At 38.5% G+C, this 19,132-nt stretch overlaps 1 protein-coding gene across 5 annotated transcripts in view; it reads right to left on the bottom strand.

The window, feature by feature from the left end:
- SLC38A9 (solute carrier family 38 member 9) overlaps positions 1-18,478 on the bottom strand; it is a 46,070-nt gene extending 27,592 nt beyond the window's left edge. The window contains exons 1-8 of one of the 5 annotated variants that reach the window (XM_021534313.2): positions 18,411-18,478; positions 12,958-13,106; positions 4,929-5,061; positions 4,204-4,325; positions 3,996-4,059; positions 3,790-3,883; positions 2,655-2,825; positions 39-98 (exon numbers count right to left, since the gene is read on the bottom strand). In XM_021534313.2, the coding sequence (XP_021389988.2) occupies positions 39-98; positions 2,655-2,825; positions 3,790-3,883; positions 3,996-4,059; positions 4,204-4,325; positions 4,929-5,061; positions 12,958-13,061 (748 nt within the window). In that variant the 5' untranslated portion in view covers positions 13,062-13,106; positions 18,411-18,478. Of the gene's footprint in view, positions 1-38; positions 99-2,654; positions 2,826-3,789; positions 3,884-3,995; positions 4,060-4,203; positions 4,326-4,928; positions 11,362-12,957; positions 13,107-18,213; positions 18,264-18,410 lie in introns of those variants that run through there. The other 4 variants (XM_077790138.1, XM_077790140.1, XM_021534315.2 and 1 more) reach the window with 4 other exon arrangements.
- Between the last annotated feature and the right edge of the window lie 654 nt (positions 18,479-19,132).

Here is a 19,132-nt window from a genome sequence, read left to right as displayed (position 1 = left end):
CCCAAAACTGGTAACACAATATTTTAAGTGCTTCTTACCTTTGTTACTTCCATTGGTGCCAGGAACAATATCTGTTACATTAATGTCATGAACAAAATCTGCAAAGAAGAAAATCTCACTATCAGTGTCTCATACCTGCTATTAGGCTTTCATCTGTTAACTTAAATGAAATTAAGTAAGAAAATATTTTGGAAAATTATATCAGAGGAATAACATAGCAGCTTTCACTCACCCCCAGACCCAAGTGAAAATTTACTAACTACTGTAAAAGTGTTCTAAAGTAGCTCTACACTGTATTACTTTCTTCTCAGAAGCCCAGTCCATTTATAAATTTCTGAAGACTCCCCACTCCTGCGATTCGTATTCCACAAGCACACTTCCACTTCTCCTAGTTACTCGATAGTGTTGAACAGGAGGCCAGTGAGAAGATACATCTTAAATCCAGCCTCTTTTGGGACAGAAAAAAAGGGCATGCAAACATACACCTAGTCTAGACAGTATTACACAGAAAAAGCTTCCCATGCTCATTTCCTAGTATTTTTTTTTCAGAAGTGGCTCTGTGGGATGCTTTTTCCATGTTTCTATGGGAAACACTAGAAAAAGGTTAAAGCCTCACTGTCATACAGGCATCTTTAGTACTGTTTTATTTTCAGTACACTCCTGTGCTACTTTACTGGTATACCACACCAGGTATTTCCAAGTTTCTGCAGCCTCACCTTTACAAGGGTACTGGATTACATTTCATTATATTTATGTATTATGTGTATATATACACAGAAAAAATGCTTCATCAGCTTTGAAACCGAATTAGTGTATAATTGGTTAAATTTTGTTCCTGTTGCATGTGGGCATGTTATGCACAGAAAATCAATTGGGGCAGTTAGCTCCAGATTTTTAAAATGCAATTAAAAGCAGCTTGTTTCTCATAAAGAAATGAAAAAGTCCTGTGGGAAGAAAAGTGTTTTCTCTTTCTTTGTTTTGATTTATGACATCCTGAATCACAAATAAGTTTCTCATATTTACTTCTACTATTTCAGAGTATACAACAATCAGAAGATTTAACTAAAATCACAATTTAGTCTTCTTAATTTAAAACAAGTACCTAATGAGGAGCCATTAAAGTTAATAGCTCTTACAGGATTAAAGCACTTTCAAATTTGTTATAGATGTCAATTTCTGCTTCTTCTGTATTTAAAAAGCAGTTTAGCACTAGCAATTTCATTTGTGGATTTTGTTTTTTCAGAAACAGAACAAGACCATGCAACACCATGTTAAAGACATGATATTGCACTCAGCTAACAATTCTTTCATTCTTTGTGTAATACAGATTTCTAGACCATTTTCCCACAGAAAATCAATTTTCCCCACCTAAATTGTATGTGCAGATATTTTAAGAAGTCATCTGAATGTATTAGAATTAAACAAAGTATAAGCTGCTGCTGAATACTTAGAATACTTACTGAATTCCTGCTTAGAATACTTAGAAACACGTGGCTGGAAGATGCCACTGTGTCAAACCTACATCCTATTATGCATTTTATCACCTAGAAATTAAGTATGAAAGTTAGGACAAGAAGCCAGTGATTGTTATCTTAGACCGAACAACTTAAATAAGAACATCAAACAAATATATGTAAGGGATAAAGATAGATGCCAGTCCCATGGAAAAGCAGGACTTTTACTAGAAAATAAGGTTTTTTCACCATTTAAAATTATATTTATGCCATTTATAATAATAATGCCATTTATTAGAAATGGAATTATTTAATTTAGAGTAATTTAAGATTAAAGTGTTAACTTGTTTAAGAAACCTCAAAGTCTAAAATGAAATGACTGTAACAGCATATAAATTAAGTCAGCTATAAAATTCATTCGTCATTAACCAATACAGTAAAGTATGTCCTATAGGAATGGTGGGAATTCTAATTAAAAACTGTTTAACAGGCTTAGCTGTCTGTGCTGTTATTTGCCTCTGAGATTACCTTCCAAACAGAATATTTTAAATCTTAGTCAACCTACTCAATGCTATGAATCAGATTTTCAAAGCTCTCAATTCATCACCCATTCCCACAACTCTACATTAATTACACGTACAAATGCTTGTGTGCCTGTGCATGTACCAGGGTATAAAACCCCAATGTGTTTTCTTTTGTAGCAATGCACACTAAGATTCTTAGCACACTAAGAATAATTTTTACTGCAAGAGTTAATTGCTTCCTCAGGGATGCTTGCAAAACCTTAACCTATATGGCAATATTTTAAGTATGTTTCTTGACATCTATAATGGAACTATGTTTTTTTTCATTATCCTGAATTATTTCAACAGTCTAGCCTGTTATATGGCTTTTCAAATAGATACACGCATGCAAACAAAGGGGGAGTGAAAATAGAGTGGAAACAAGCAGCCAGGTTTAGGTTGTTTAAACTATACCAAGAAAACTACACTTTGAGAGAAAAATTGAAAAAGTGGCTTTGAAAACACACAGGACTTTGCCTGTAACACCACACATAGTTACTTCTTCTCAATTGATTTTTTTCAGGCAATGTAGCAGGAAAATCAAGACTACAAAAAATAGACAATCCTTTTTCAGTATAAGGCAGTCTTGATGTTTACAAAGGATTGCTGTAAAACTTAAACAAAAATGTATACTTACTGTATATAAATTTCCCTGTGTTGAACAGAAAGTTGGACATAAGTACCCAATAAACAATCATGGCTCCAACAAGTGATACCATAGAAAATAAGAGGCTTGACCATTGACCAAAGGATCCAAAGTAATACTTGCAAACATCTGGGAATTCCCAGTTTAAAGTATCTGTTAAAGCTGAAAAAGACATAAAATCCAAAAATATATCTAAACAAAATGTTACATTAGAATCAGTAGAACTATTCAGGACAAAATGTGGGTTTTTTTAAAGAATACTCTGACACACATTCACAGTGCTTTCAAGGGCTAAGAAAATTGCCTGTAACTTTAAAACATGGCACTCATTAAGTGGTTGAATGAAGAAGCCTGAAGTGGACACTTTTATTGTGGCCATACTACTGCTTTTGAATAGTTTCAGAAGCACTGAATTAAGACATGGCAAAAATGCCACGATGCATTTGCAACTAAAGCCTTCTGCAGAAGTTATGGCAAAGTAGGCCAGACCATGAACTATTCCTTAACCTATTCCTCATGCCCTGAAATGAGTTCAGTCACAAACTGACAAAGGTCTTAATGGCCTTTATTTGAGCAAGTGAGGTGCTAGTTTATGCACAAAAGTACCAATCAAAGAAAAGCCCCAAGTTGAGTTTTGGACAATAAAAGTACATTCTAATTAGAGCTGCTGTCAGTGACTGCTTCAGCCGCTGATAGAGGGCTTTCAACACAAGACTACACACAAATATTAGGGTAATACAGGCATACAACACAAGGGGATACAGCTACAGCACATGCTGTTCCACCATGCAAGTTGATCAGAAGCATAGAGAACTGGACAGTGCTTCAGGCAAAAAGATTATTCTAATTCCCTAAGTCCCCAAAAACTTAGTAAGTGAACATCTGAAACCCTGCTTGAGAAGAGTTTGTGTTTGGCTATAATAGTTAGGTCCCAAGAAATGAAGGAATATCTAATAAGGGAAGACTGTCATTTAGACACAGAGTACAAAAAATAGAGATATTCAAAGAACAGCTTTTATTTGCAGGTCAGGTCTAACATATAGCAAAGACACATACAAACAGAATCTAATACATATTGGTATTTAACACTTAAAGTATTTGCAGGATGAAGCTTTGGATTTCTTACGTATCATTTGCCGTGATTTCACAACTCTGTAACAGCAATAAAGAGTCAAAATGCCCATCAGTAAGATGAGAATAATTCCAGAAGTGAAGCCTGCCTGTTAAGAGGGAGAAATACAGTTCATTTTATTTATGAATATACTACAAAAAAAGAAGAGCAGGCCATATTGCCAAAAACATTTTCATATGCATACATTTTTCATAGTTTACCTGTTTTATTCCCCATGGGATACTTAATATGGATGTACCCATCATGGTATTCCATATCATAAATCTAGGAAGAAAAAATCCAGTGAGTATTTTAAGAACCATTCTTACTTCACATTGTCATCTTAGTTAACAACAGTTATGTTGTTAATATTGCACATTCAATAATCATGCATTTTGTGACTATTATATGGCAAGGTGTTTAACATACATTGTCACTAGACTGGAGTTTTTACCATAGCCATCTGTGCAACTGTCTACTTTAAAAGCAGTTCCTAATGGACTGTACACGTAGATTTCATCAGGAGCTGGGAGGACATGATCAGGAGCGATCTAACAAATGGATAAAAAACAAGACTTATTAGTAACATCAATGTAACTAATTGTCCCAAACACAGCAAGTCAACTATTGTAAATCACAGGAAATTACAATTTATTAAAAAAAACCAACAAACAAAACCACCCCAAAAAAAGACAGAAGGATGTACTATGCTATTTCTCTTCTGGTGGGGGGGAAGCCAACCAACAGTTGATAGAATTTCTAGCTGGATAGCTAGAAAAATGCATTTTCCTTCTGCAAAACTTGTGTAAACACACTGTGAACAGATCACGGTAGCTCAACAGTTCAATTACTGCTTTAATCTCATAGGTGGGAGAAATCTGGGCGGCCTGGATCACTGTTAGAAAATGAATGCTGTTTGCATATTTTCTTTCAATGGTGAAAGCATTGCACAAGAAGTAAATAACAGAATAACAGCTTGTGATAAAACAAAACCTTTCTAAGGCACACAGCTACTACATACTTGATTCAAAGTAAGCTGCAGAACAATTCTCCCTGCAACCTTTATTTCTGCTGCTTATGTAAATCCAGGCTGTGTAAGACCCAACATGCCAGAGGCCACCCAGTTAATAAGGCCCTGTCTTTCTTTGCCTTACCAATGCCCTGTCTGCAGGGGATGTGAGCCTGCTATAGTAATGAATCCGCTTATTCATTGCTGAAGCTTCATCAGTGACTCTTTGCATGTCATCATTCACACTGACTATGTTTGTGGGCTCCACGTGAAATGGTCTAAAGGAGGGGGAAAAAAGGGAAGAAAGGAAAACCCTTAAAACCATGGAACACAAGATCTAATACACAACTCAGAGAGCAACTCAGCAACACTCCAGATGGGTTTGTCATTGACACAAGGCAAATGAAAAAATATCCATCAATGCCATTGAGGGAAGCTGACATCTGTGAAAGAACTATGAGTTTATATCCATATTAAAATGGCCTCCAGGCCAGATTCTATGGAGCAACTTAACATCAGAGCTAATATCCAGTTGTTAGTTTTCAACAATGAATCACACACAGAAATACAGGTTAATGAGCTTGGGCAAGCTTATTAGTGCTTTTAACTGGTGTTGCCAGAACTAGTGATGAGGAACAGAAGTAGAAACAGAAAGCATGAGAATGCAGAAGCAGAAAGCAGAGAAAGAGGAATGAATGGTGGCAATGAGGACCATCTATGAAAATATTAGGAACTACTAATCTAGCTGAAAACACTATGGAATTGTGTTTAGTGGGGAAGGAACCAAACCCAAGTAAGACCATGTGCTCATACTATCGTTTAAGCCAAGGCAATGGGAATAAGACTTTGTCTTCCCCTCCTCTACTCCACCTGAGTTAGACTGCAGGCACGGTCATGGCTGCTGAAAGAGAAAATAGGAATACCACATGCCCTTCATTTTCCCTGCACACACAGAGGTACAGAGCAAACACATGAAAGCTGCTCCTGAAGTTACATCACCATTCAAATACAGCTTCATCCAAGGAGCACTACCAGACAAATGCGTCTGAATCATGGTATTGCCGAGACTTTTTTTCTAACTCAAGTCTAATTTACTTCCATATAGGGATATTATGCTTTTGCTTAGAAACAACATTGTCTCCTAGCACTGAGAGGCTAATTTCTCAAATTGGACAGAGGACACTGCTGTCCTCTAAGCCTTAATACATCAGCATTTTTTTTTCCTTTCAGCAGTGCTTTTAATTTCTGAAACTACCACAACAGCTTTCTGATCTTCCTCTTCCAGGCTGATGTTTAAATCACTCAAACCCACAGAAGCAGAGATCACAACTAGCTTCCAACTAATAACAACAGAAACTAGGTCAGCAATAAAGTAATGCCATTTATGACTTTAATATGAGCAAAATCTATTTGAATTTACTGTTTTTCAATACCCATTTATGTTTCAGACTACAAAGGAATTTGGGCAACTCCTCCAACCCCAGCTCTCAATAACATCCATAAAAAAAGTTCCCATTCTTTTTCCCAATAAATCATTTACGCCTTTGTACTATGACACTACATGTTATCTGTAAGGAAGATAAGAAATACTGCTCCGAAGTTCTTTGCTCTGTCTTTTAAGAGAGGAAGATAGGTTCCAATTCCTGTGTGTTTAAGAGCAGACAGTAGGTGGGAGTATCAATGAAAGAAAGAAAACCTGACTTGCAAAAGAGGAAAATAGAGAACACAAAGTTCCATCTCCACAAATTAATTATTTCTTTTATCTTAAACTTAATTAATTCTTACATAATCCTTCATCATGGAAAAAATGGCCTAGATTTGCTAAGTTGTTTCCTATTTGCTGAAATTAAAATGAATACTTCTATATTTTTAAAACAGTCTCAATTGACTCTTCTTCCTATGATTATGACATAATGGGGGAAATATGTGTTTTATGTGTGCACCTTTGCGGTATTCTTATAAACAATTTAGAAAGATATCTCAATTTAACAGAAATAAATTTTAAGCAATAGCTTTACTACTCAAAATACAGGCACATGGGGCTAACATAGGGCAATATATAAAAATACTGTCAGTTCCAAAGGACTTTACTTGTTTCATCTTAAGATTTACTAGGTTGAGCAAATCATTGGACACAGATAAAAAATTTCATTTGAAGACCTGTAAAATAAAGACTGTAGTCATGCCAACAGGAAAAGTAACTTGTTTAAACTTGTTTAAATGCTGCCCCACCTCCAGTCAACTCTCAGCTATTTTCTTTTTGGATTGCTGACATGCACTATATTTAGAACACTTTCAAGTATGTGTTTTGCTCATTATACAGCAGCTGCATAGTGTGAAGACCCTCCTCTCTTTCCTCATCTCCCCATAAATTTCCACTACAACTGTGGAAAGGTTACAATGAGACAAAGTCCACATTTTGATTCAAAGTGAGTAGATCTGTGACAAGGATTTCTTTCCAAATGGTGTCCAACAATTGCTAGCATGGATGTCAAAGAAAATTCTCCTAGAGTGTAAGACAGTCAGAGATTATTTTTTAACGCAATGAATGTGAAAGCCAAGGATCATTTTAAAATTAAAGTAACAGAAAATATGCATACAACATCCTATTTTGTGGGAAAAGCAGTGTTGTCAATGACCAAATGTATATAAAGAAAATAAATTACGTGTAGTAAAAAACTATCTGTAGGTAAGAAATTGTTTAAAGAAAGACATTTCATCTTCTTTAGTATTATGAACAGAATCTGGATTTATGCAATTTATGGTCTAGCAGACAGTAAAAGGGCAGGATCCAGAATCTAATCTATGGCTGAGCAAAAGAAAATAAAATTAAGCAATCCTTAAGAAATTGTATATACCTATTGCTTCTGCTTTCTGACTAGAGGAGTGCGTATGTTTATTGTTGCCAGTACTTGGGCTACTTTCCCTCTTGATCCCTGCTACTGTACATCTGTTGAGAATTAATATTATGTAAAGCAGCAGTTAATTTGATTTCTTTTAGGGTACCACTGAGCCACTAGCCCTGCTGAGCAAGTGACTCCTGAAACATACTGACCACCAATCAATTTTATGTTATTTGTAGATCTCTTTGGAAACATCAATCTGACTTAGAAGCTGTGTGAGCAGGCTGGAAGGCCTGCTACTTACTTACCCTGATCTCCACTAGGAGAAGGTAGCATCCTGTTCAGGATCAAGGTTAAGGTATTGCTCCCAGCAAATCAAAGACTGGTTGTAGGCCATACTCAAACGGGGGTCTGAGAAGCTCTCTCAGGGACCCAATGAAGTTCTCAAAGGCTGAGATTATCAAAGCCCAAAGCAGGTAGCGTATAATTTGGGATATATTTTGAAAAACTCTATTTATGGACTTTATATCTAGCAGGCAAGCACTAGCAAGTATTAGCAAGCACATGCAAGTATTAGCAGCTACAACTACAGCTACATTCCTATAAAAAATCTGACTTATACAGGCAATTATATTCTATCTCTCACATGGCAAAACACTTATGAAAAAAACATTGGACAATGTGATCTGGGGAAAGGGGAGAGATTACATGACTGTGATTATGATGTGAAACAATGCACTGAGATAAACTATAACAGCACTTGAATTTCATACACACTGAAAGACACGATTACTGTATTACTGTTTCAGCAGGTAGCCTGAAAAGCCGTGCTCTTTTACAGGGCAAACACAACAGTAAAACAGAGCTGTTTCCCACAGGACCATGAAAATGGACAACTTGCAGAGCGTCATGCAGGAGGTCCATATCTTCCGTACATTACACCCCGCAGGTGTATTTCAGAAACCCTTCCCAGAAAACCTGTGGCTACACTCATGCTTTCTTGCTCACACAAAGGGAGAGTTAATGATAATTCTCTAGAGCTGGTCCAGGAAAAGAAAGGAAAGTGCTTTTGTCAAAACTTCCTCACATTTTTAACTACAGGGGCAATTTAGCAAGCAAGAAAAATGAAAAGAGATGCTCATGATTAACATTGTCCCCTTGTGATAAGCAAAGTTCAAGTGTTGGATTTGGAGGGCTAGAGGTAACTTGTAGCAAGAACACTAGTCAACTATATAAAATTTTGCATAAGGGTGCTACATTCATCTTATGTAATTATCAGCAACGTACTACATCTTGTAGGGCAATGAAGGACTAAGACTAATAATACATACCTCAAGAACTTTCAGATTAAACAATACTGCTTTTCAAGTACCTTTTCTGAAGTATTTTTAAACATCCAACAACTGGTTCTAGAGATCTGATCAAAAACATGGTAAGTATTGAGCTAATACAGTACAATAGAGTTTTTTGGTACCATTATGTCTTTTAGCTCTACATGGCAATATTAATGACTTTAGACAAGCTTTTCATTTTTAAACAAATATGAAAAAAACCTTCTTTATAGGATGCTTTACAATTTCTTTCCTCCAAACAGACCACAAGAAGGAACTTTAGATTAATGGAGAGATTTCTTTGACACCCCACATCAATCATTTACTTTTTAGGGATTCAATAGGATAATTACAGAGAAATAAAACTAGGAAATTCCTACTGCTTTGTTGTCTTACTGAGTTACCAAATTATTATAGGAATGCTGCAAATGGCACAAGACAAACTAAGGAGTAAAACTGATTCACTATATTGGAAATTAAGGGAAGGAGAAGCAGTAATAAGAATAGGTAACTATTTCATAATTGGCAACTACCTATCTGGATAGGAACACACCAGGCACTGGAACAGGCTCTCCAGGGAACTGGCCATGGTACCAAGCCTGTCAGAGTTCAAGAAGCATTTGGACAACAGTGTCAGGTACATGATCTGGCTCTTGGGGCTGTCTTGTGGAAGGGCAGGAGTTGGATATGAGTATACTTGTGGGCCTGTTACAACTCAGGATCACCTATGATTACAGATATCAGATTTCTCTTAAGGAAATCTATATTGAAGAATTCCACAAGTGACTTGGTTTTTACTTTCTAAACTGTCTGGATTTACTGAAGCATTAAACAGTGTGCTTACAGATACTTTGTAATCTTCATTATCTTCGCAATACTTTTTACCTAAATTTTTTTGCATTTATATATCACCATTATAGTAATTACAGCACGATCACACAAGCTTCTTAAAATGTTGGATGCAAAACCTTTTAAAGTATAGGGTCACTGCTCGCACATTTTAACAAATTAGGAATCATAAGATTTATCACACCACATTTCAATCACTATTCCTCTTCCCTGTCAAAGACAAAAGCTATTTTACTTGTCACTTACCAGGAAGTATGAAGGTTCTTAATTAAGGTCACAATTCTTTCCAATTAGTAAGTAGCAATACTAGGAATTCACAAAAATATTGGCAAAATAGAAAATCAGGGAAAGCAAGCAATGTTGTCAAATAATCCCGCTGATGTGGAGTGGTAAAAGCATAATGAATGCAGAAAGAATAGATTTGCATAGGTTGCCGATCTTCTCCTAAATTAAAAGAACTCTGAAAATAAAGGGAATCAACCACTTTTGCATTAAAAAGGCTTCTCTGACTGCCGCCTACAGACACTGTTTAATTTACAGCTGTTTAATTTCACTTACTGATGTCTCCTACATTCTGGGAACCTCTGGGACTTCAAAAAGAATAGGGAAAAAAGCCAGAAGACTTGATCCCTCTTTAGCAGGAGGCATTGTCAAGTTTTTTTCATATGCAAAAGAACCAGCACAAAACATCAATTGCTTATTTGAAGGTTCATCTTGACTGACAACTACAGTATCTGTTGACAATGAACAGATTAAAAAAGTAGTTTGAAGGAAACAAGAAACGCCCATACAATAATCACCAATAAGCCACTGCAGCAATGATATTCTAGCTTTTAAAAGGAGCTACAAAATGGAAGAAAACGCTGAATACTGTGAAAAGAGAGAAGCAATATCATCCTCTTTAAAAGGATTAAAAGTGGCTTTATATTTCCCTGAAATTAGCAAAACAATACTACACAAAGTAATTTACAACTCTAAAAAACAATTAGCTTATTGTTCTTATGTAAACACTGAAAAGCATTCCTTTCAAAAATCCCAAATCCTCCAAGCTGTTAAGAAAACCAAATAACTATGCAAACTACTCAAATCTCAAACAACCCAAACAAAAGTATAGAACAGCACTAAGACGGACAAAGAGCAATTACTCCAAATCACACACAACACTTGAAGAGCAATCTCAATCAAAGCAAAGTTACCAAGCACTGGGATCCAGTTTCTGAATACCAAGATAAAAAACAGGAACAAAGTAAGAGCAAAATCACACTGCATTGTACTATGGCATTTTCACTGTTGGATCCTTTAATGCCTAACAGTTCTCCTTCCCAGGAGCCACTATTCCCTGAAGGTTTAATGAAGCTCTTCAAACTGTCGACTTGCTCTGACCACGACTGACACAGACTCCAATGGCCTCTTCTTCCTTATTTCTTCTTTGAAAGTGTGGGGGCTGCCTGTTCTAGTACAGAAGTGTAGGTCAAACTTGTTTGACCTCTCTATTATTTTCAGGCCTTTCTGATATCCCAGGCCTCATGCCCTTCATCCTGGTGCCTCTGCATACCTGGAAGGCAAAAAAGCTACGTCATGGAAAATGGGAGAAAGAATTCAAGAGAGGAGCAAAAAGGACATTTAGGCAGCTCTGCAGAACTAGAGGCGCACAATGTGGGCACACAATACAAGTACACACTTCTGCTTTCAGGAAGGGAACCAGATGCCACAGGCTATGACCTTTTATGAAGTTGAGTCTCCAGAAATCACAGGGAACAAACCTAATCACACAATATGGAAACAATACCTAACTTCACTTAGAAAAGTGAGTCTTAGCATTTAGTTGTTTCAAAAAACCTCTCTTATTGCTACTGCATCATCACAACACCTGAAACCCACTGCTCCTCAAACAAAACACATACTTCCTCCAAAACAAGTCACTCCCAAAAATCATACATATAAATTAGTAGTCTTATGACAGGAAGGGATCAGATACTCCACAAAGAGAGAAAGATTTAATTTACATTCATTCACAGTTGCCTTTGCTACCCGCAAGTACTCTACCATTTCCTAGCCTTTATAAACACAATTAACACAATTCTGTATGCTTCTAGACTTGCACTCCCTTTGTTCCCCTGGATTCCCTCAGACCCTTATCCTCCCTCCTTTACTTGCAGAGAAGAGGACGCATACAGGCTCTCAGCTTTCCAAACCTGGAGGCGGATAGCATCAAAACACTATCCTCAAGAACTCCTTTTTTCTGGTGGCTTCTGACAACAGGATTTTGTGCACAGCAGTGCCATCTTCAGTTCCTTCAAGAAAACTGCTTTACTGAAATATGATAGCTGTAGACAGGAAAAAATGAACCATAAACTGGTACAAGAAGTGCTACAGTGCTATTCCTTCATCTAGAAATGGAAAGCTGATGCCTTCAGCTAGGTATGAAAAGGGCAGGTCCCACTCTGATCTCAGTTGTGATTCCACAACCAGCCCACAAAAGCTTAACTGCAGCAGAGGAAGTCTCTCATTCCAAACCTCTTTGTAGAGATGTTAAACTCTAACATGTTAAAAGAAAACGTGTAAAATAACTACTTAGCTAGAGGTATTATTTTTGAAGGCACAGTAATAAGGCTGGACTGACGAATTTTTCACATGCGGTCACTCCTAGAAAGCACTACACTGTTTTTCTTAAAAGGCAGTAAATGTCACTCAGCTCACTTATTTTCCAGCATCACCTGCAGAACACATACAGCACTACAGCACTATCTACACATATTGATAGCAACATCAGGCAAACTTGCTTGCATAGTCTCAACATTTCAATTAGTTGTTCTAAATTTAAAAAAAAATCATGCTCCACTATACACACACGTGCTGTTCCATGTTTGAAGAGCACTTTAAAAGCCTTATGATGAGTTCTTAATGGCGAACTTCTCTGAAATGATGGCAATAGAAAAACCTTATCCTTATAAACAAAACTTAATAAGAACATCCATTCACCCAGTGCTCGGAAATAAAATACTATCATATAGTGACAATTGTCCGTACAGAGATCCTAGCTTGCAAATTTTAATTTTCTGTCTTTGTAGGATAGGATTCTGCTGTCAAAAGCAAAGATTAAACAGCTCTTTTCCTTACAGTAATTCTGTAGGTTCATCTTTCCTCATACCTTTTGCACTTATAGTCTTCTGGATTAAACTGTATATTCATGATACTGTAATTGCTTTCATCACCTCCCACAGGAACCAAGATAGGTTTGGTATCTTCTTCCATATTTGGTGAATATGTCTCCTTTTAGATTCTGTCAGTTACTTTAGCCTGAAAAGAAGGAAAAAAATAAATTAGTTCACTGAGTTAAGCAAAACTATGTTCCTGCTATGAATTTAACTTTAATCCTGCAGTTTTACAAGTTCCTGGAATGAAAAGCACCAGCAAAAAACTTCAACGTGCCACTTGAGAATTCTCATTCCATAATGCAAACATCATGAGCCATGTATGGTGGGGACAGTGTTTTTTTATCTATCCAACCCTTAATCTCTTTTAGCACCACAACAAGGCAATATAAATTAAATATAAATTTCTAAAGGAGTGTATTTCTAATGTGTAATGATACTGCTGAGAACAATCTATCAGTTATAAGAGCCTATTGTTTCAGGAAATTACTTCAAACTTTGCAGCAGACACATATGCATTTTATTCCAGTTCCAGTATATTTCCCATAATAAGGATCAGATAATTGCAGTGTGCTGTGTCCAGGTCTTTGGAGTAAAAGGTAATAAATGGTTTGATAATGCATTAATAACTATTATATGCATTTAGACCACTCCTGACCAAAGAGTGGGGAGAAGATCACTTTTAAATGAATGTATTTCTACTCAGATAGAATTACAGGCCTTCCATGGAACTTTCTGTGGTCTTGTGTGCAGCTGAACAAACATAATTGCTTAGTGGCATTCAATTCTGCTATCTCCTGAAGAATTCCTCAGGCAGTAATCCTTCAAACAAAAATGTCAGAAGCCAGGGCACTTTCAAACAACAATGGTAGAATCATCAGTTCTTCCATCATTTCAGAATGCTTTAAAATGTTAGGCTGATGGAAAGACAGATGACATCCAGAGCTGCCACAAGACAAGGAAGGGTAGTGCTGGCTGTTTGAAACCCGGAATGGTAACACAAGGAGACAGGAAGAATAAGGTGTGCATCATCCTTCTGCACACTCACGGAAATACACCATAAAGGCCCAAGCTCAGAAATCACACCACCCCAAGTTAAGCAAACACAGTTCTATCCCTTCCTAGACGCATATTGTCAATCCTCTTCCATCAGCTTATCCTGCTCATACCTCTGGCAAAAAATCAAATCAAATCAAATCAAATCAAATCAAAACAAAACAAAGAATCTGAAGAAGAGGATGAAAACTGAAAGTTATTGGTTTTCAACCATATCCACTCATCCTTCCCATGCTGAAGGATGCATGGGAAAACACTGATGGACAATGCGGCAGGAAATACAGAAGCATTATGATTGGCTAAACCTGCCATGGAAGTGCTTTTTAGAAGACAGACACAGGTAATAGCTCTCTGCTCTCAAGGGGAGGGGATCAGTACAGGACCCTCAGTTTATGAAAACTGTACTCAAAGTTCAGGTCCTGCTTTGACAGCTCAATGGCATTTATATGATCCCATACAGAACTGGACAAGGAGGACTGACACAGATTAAAATAAGCTATTCTTTATTTTCCTTTAAATCCAGATCAGTGTTGAATTTGGGGCTTGTTATCTATATGCTTGCATGCCTGTGTGAGGGAGGGGATGGTGCCATAGAAGCTATTTCATCTTGTGGCGCTGACAGATTCCTCCTAGTTTCAACATCCATGACAAGAGATTTGAACAGTTAAGGAAGTATTCCTCCACCTTTTTCAGATCCTTTCCAAGGATCTCACCACCATAAACTTACTGCTTTCTCTCTTTTGCCACTCCAGCCTTCTAAAAAACACCAGTTTTGATTCTTCACCCTGAAGTCCTCCTTATCCACAATACCCCTTCTGGTTCTTTGGCCCCAGCTAAACGTGCTCTCATCCTTCTCAGCTCCTCTGTTGATGCTTAGCAAACGGACTTCTGCTCCTCATGTTCTTTCTGTATCCTCCTATACACTGTCAAAATTGTTTTCCCAACCCACCTTTACTAACCACTACTTACAAACAGTTCACACCAATATTTTTACTTCTTTTCACGTGACATGCTGTTCCTCTCCAAACTTTGCTTACAGATACCTTTTACACACTTCTTTTCTACTGCCTCCTCTTATTTTTCGACAGCACTAGGCTTTCTGCTTTCTCCCTATTGATGCCCTTCCACTTAAAATTTATCCTGGTGCACATCAGCTTCTTACAACAAAAACATAGGCCCTGGAGTTTTCACACACTGCTACAGACATCCACCAAGTTGTCTGCCATTCCAATTAAAAATGCAATTATCTTCTTTTTAGTCTATTCTAGTCTTTCTCAATTGAACATCCTGTGTTCATTTTATGAACAGACAAACCTAGGTGTCAAACATGATTCCCCTCACTTATTCTGCATTTTGCATCTCTTAAATCAGACTTCAGATCTAGCCATAAAAATGCAGATAAAAATTTTAATTCCTAATGCCTGAATTGAAAATTGAAATAAATTAAAATTCCATATAGTCAGTGGTTTTAGCTAGAATCTTCCATAAGAACACAATACAGACATCCCTTCCTTCCACAGGCCATGGTTTGTGGGACAGATTAAGCAGACATCAAATGCACATCCCTTCCTTAAAACCTGTTAAAACTTGTGCTTTACAAGTCAGCCGGATAAGTGCTGGCAACAGGGATCACCAGTTTGATTTTTTCTGCACTCCTACTGTAAAGAAAGAACACAGATTTTATAGTATTCCATGAAGAAAAATAATAATTCCAAAATATATCACACATTAAGTGATTTGAGTCTTGTGGAGCTGGCGCTCACCTGATTCATTAGGGTCAATTAGAAGCCGGGCCTGCAAAGACAGCTTATTTTTTAAGTACCTATTGTTGATAACAACTGAGTTAATGACAAGCAAGCTTATGACCAGCAAAGTGGCTACTCTACAAATAGATGCAGCTAAGACACATGTAAAGGCTGGAGCTGGAGCCAATACAGTTTAAAGGACAACTGTAAGCACAAAAGCAAAATGAAGAAGAAATAACCAGGTTAATTTCTCTTTTATCTATGCCTATAAAAGAGAGCAAAAACTCACTGCATCGTACTACGGCATTTTCACTGTTGGATGATGCCTATAAATGCCTGTAAAACACTCTATTCTTCCGCAAGCTGAAGCACTATATCAGAAGGGCAGCAAAAGGAAACAAGTGGGTCAGAATTTAATAATACAGGTTTCCTGTTGCTGGTCATGAACTGTGAAACAACACCTAAGCCTATGTATGTTATTTTTCCTCAGTCTCATTCTAGGGTACACGCCACATGACTTTTAGATGGTAATCTTAAAGCGACTGGACCTTCATTAATCCTCACTGGCTCAGCCATATGAGCTCCTGCTTTTGCTGTCTTCACATTCTCTCAACGTGTTTTTGAAACAGCTATTTTTGGAGTTCACTTAAGTTAACAAAATGAATTAAGCATCTATATTCCAGCTTGTAGAGTTGTGTCGAATTTTAACCTTTTACTTAAGAAACTTCTGCCATGGTACAAAAGGGAATAAGAAAATGCAAATTTCTGAAGCTTCTTGCATAAAGAACAATACCAGAAAGGACAGAAGATACAAAGAACCAAGATAAAGAGGCTCCTCTAAGCCTACCGAGACTGACAGATGGGACTCAGATAAGCACCAAAGGACCAAAAGTGCAAGACCATGATCTTCAGCCCCAAGAGACCACCAGAGACCCCCACAGCAAACCACACGTGCCCAGAAGGGCATGGACCCATTCAGCATGAGAGGCGAGGACAGGGGGGCCAGGGGTTGAATATGCATGGAAAAGCTGTGTAATGTATTGCATATGGAACACCTTTGGAAATAAAAGTGTGGGTCAGACTAAAGATCGGGGCACCAGTTTTTGGAGAGTTATCTCACTTGTGCTGGGCACTGGCAATACATATCCACTTCATAACTACCCCAAGTTGTGAGGTCTATTTATTTATTCTGCGCATTGCTTCACTTTCAAAGTCTAAAATGCACGAAGGAGTGAAGACAAGGATATGGTAAATTTAGAAACTTTACTGTAGCCTGTGATCTAATAATGTTAGCACTGGATAGCAAAACCGTATTAGTTGGCTTCCACTGTGAATTTAACAACAGCAGTTAGATTAATAAAGGCTCAGTTATACATGTGTGTGATTGAAGCTTTAAGATGAGACAGATCATTCAGAGTTACAGCCCAGGCCATGCAAGAGAGATAGCACACAGGTTTACCTCGGCAGGAAGAAAACTGTGTTCAGTTAGTCAATCATCCCAACCATCCCCAAGCATGGACTGTGCTTAGCTGGTACTTATCAGAGAACTTCCCACAGTGGGCAGGAGGAGAAATGCTGAAAGATCACTACTCCCACAGCCTCCACCATGCCATAATGGTGCTGTACAAACAGCAGCTGGAGCACTGAGAGCTCTTCATACTTCATTTCTTATTAAAAGTCACTCTTTCTAAAAAGCACCTCACACTCATGGTTTTAATACCAGAATCTGCTAATCGAAGTATTTAGATCAAACAAGGAAATTATTTTTTAGAAGTGCCATTTGGAGTAAACCACTCTTCTCTTAAATTCTGAGTAGGATGAATACAGTTCAAGGCATAATACTCAAGTAAGCTGCAGGCTGTGCACATATGAGAAATAAGCACCATCTACACTGCAAGATGAGACCTTCAACACGGGACAGCAGAGTTCCTTCCTCAGTTCCTGGAGTGAATCCTCAGTCAGAAGGGACTGAAGAATGCCACACTGGTCATGAAAGTAGCAGCATACATTAAGAGCTCTTTAAAATGGGGATATCATGCGCCTCTTGTGGCACCTTATAGACACCTCAGCTTGTCCATACTCTTCTACAACTTTTTGAGGAAAAAAAACCCTTTTGAATATATAAGCTGAACCTCTGCCAAGCTTTCGTGTAGCTCTGACTGAACGAACAGGTACATGGTCAATGCCAAACGATAAATCTAAGTAAAATGAAAAAAGATAGCATGTTCAACTAGGGTTTTCTTGGACGGATAGAGTTGTATAATTTATATATTTGTGGGCACTGCAGATAAATAGTTACAGAAACTAAACACTATCACCTTAGGCTAAGTTACATTTCAAGCAAGATTTTTGTTTTTAACTTAACGGGTTCTTCCTCAGGCCCGTGAAAACCGATGCAAACATTCCCCTGCTTCACGAACCGCCCGAAAAGCTTCCATGCCGTTCCTGTACCTCCGCCCCCGCTGTGGCGATCTGCCCGTCTTCCCAGGAACACGGCGCGGCCGGCCAGCGCCCGCGGCCGGCGCGGCTCCTCCCGGCCCCTCCACCCCGCAGGTCTCGCCCCCGAGCCGCCCCGAGACCCCCAGCGGCCGCTCCCGCCTCGCTGCCCCGCCCGGGCACCGCCGCCCCGCCTGACGCGGCTCCTGTACCTGCGGCTCGGCCCAGCGGCGCGGCGCTGCCGCCGCGGCCACAGGAAGCGCGGCGGCGGCTCCGGGCGTGCCAGGAGCGCCGGGCGTGCCGGGCCGCGTAGTTCCTGGAGCGGCCGCGCCGAGGAAGCCGCCCAGGCGCTGCGGAGCGCAGGACTACGATTCCCAGGAAGCGGCGGGGCGGTGTACCCTGGCCGCCGGGCGAGGGCCTTGCTGTGCGGACAAGCGTGAGCCGAGTGCCGGGAAGATTTGCACTTGCTCGTGTTGGCTGATGAGATGCCGCCAATAATAATTTTAAAACCCAACAAAACAAAATAAACAAACAAACAAAACACACAAAAAAACAAACCAAACCAACAAAAAAAAGAAAAATAGAAGCAAATAACGAAAACCCCACACCCATTTGCTTGCATGTTTTTATAGTCAGGATAGTTATAAAATCTATACATGACCCTTGCCAAAACAAACCTGGTCTTCACATGACTGGATACGGGGTGATATGTCCAGGGCCTCCTGACCTGCTCAGCGATGTCAGCAGAGCACACTCAGCAGACTAAACAATAGGGACAGTATGCCTGGCAATACATTTTAGAAATTTATTATTTTTAATCTTGGGTTGTTTTGTTTTGGTTTTGCTTTTTGGAGGTGGTGGTTTGGGTTTTTGGGGGGGTTTTTTTTGGGTTTTTTTGTTTTGGGTTTTTTTTTTTTTTTTTTTTTTTTTGGGG

This window comes from Lonchura striata, chromosome Z, assembly GCF_046129695.1.
Source record: "Lonchura striata isolate bLonStr1 chromosome Z, bLonStr1.mat, whole genome shotgun sequence".
Taxonomy (NCBI): Eukaryota; Metazoa; Chordata; class Aves; order Passeriformes; family Estrildidae; genus Lonchura; species Lonchura striata.
The sequence above is the reverse complement of the archived record's forward strand: the minus strand, read 5'-3'. Positions and strand labels throughout refer to the sequence as shown.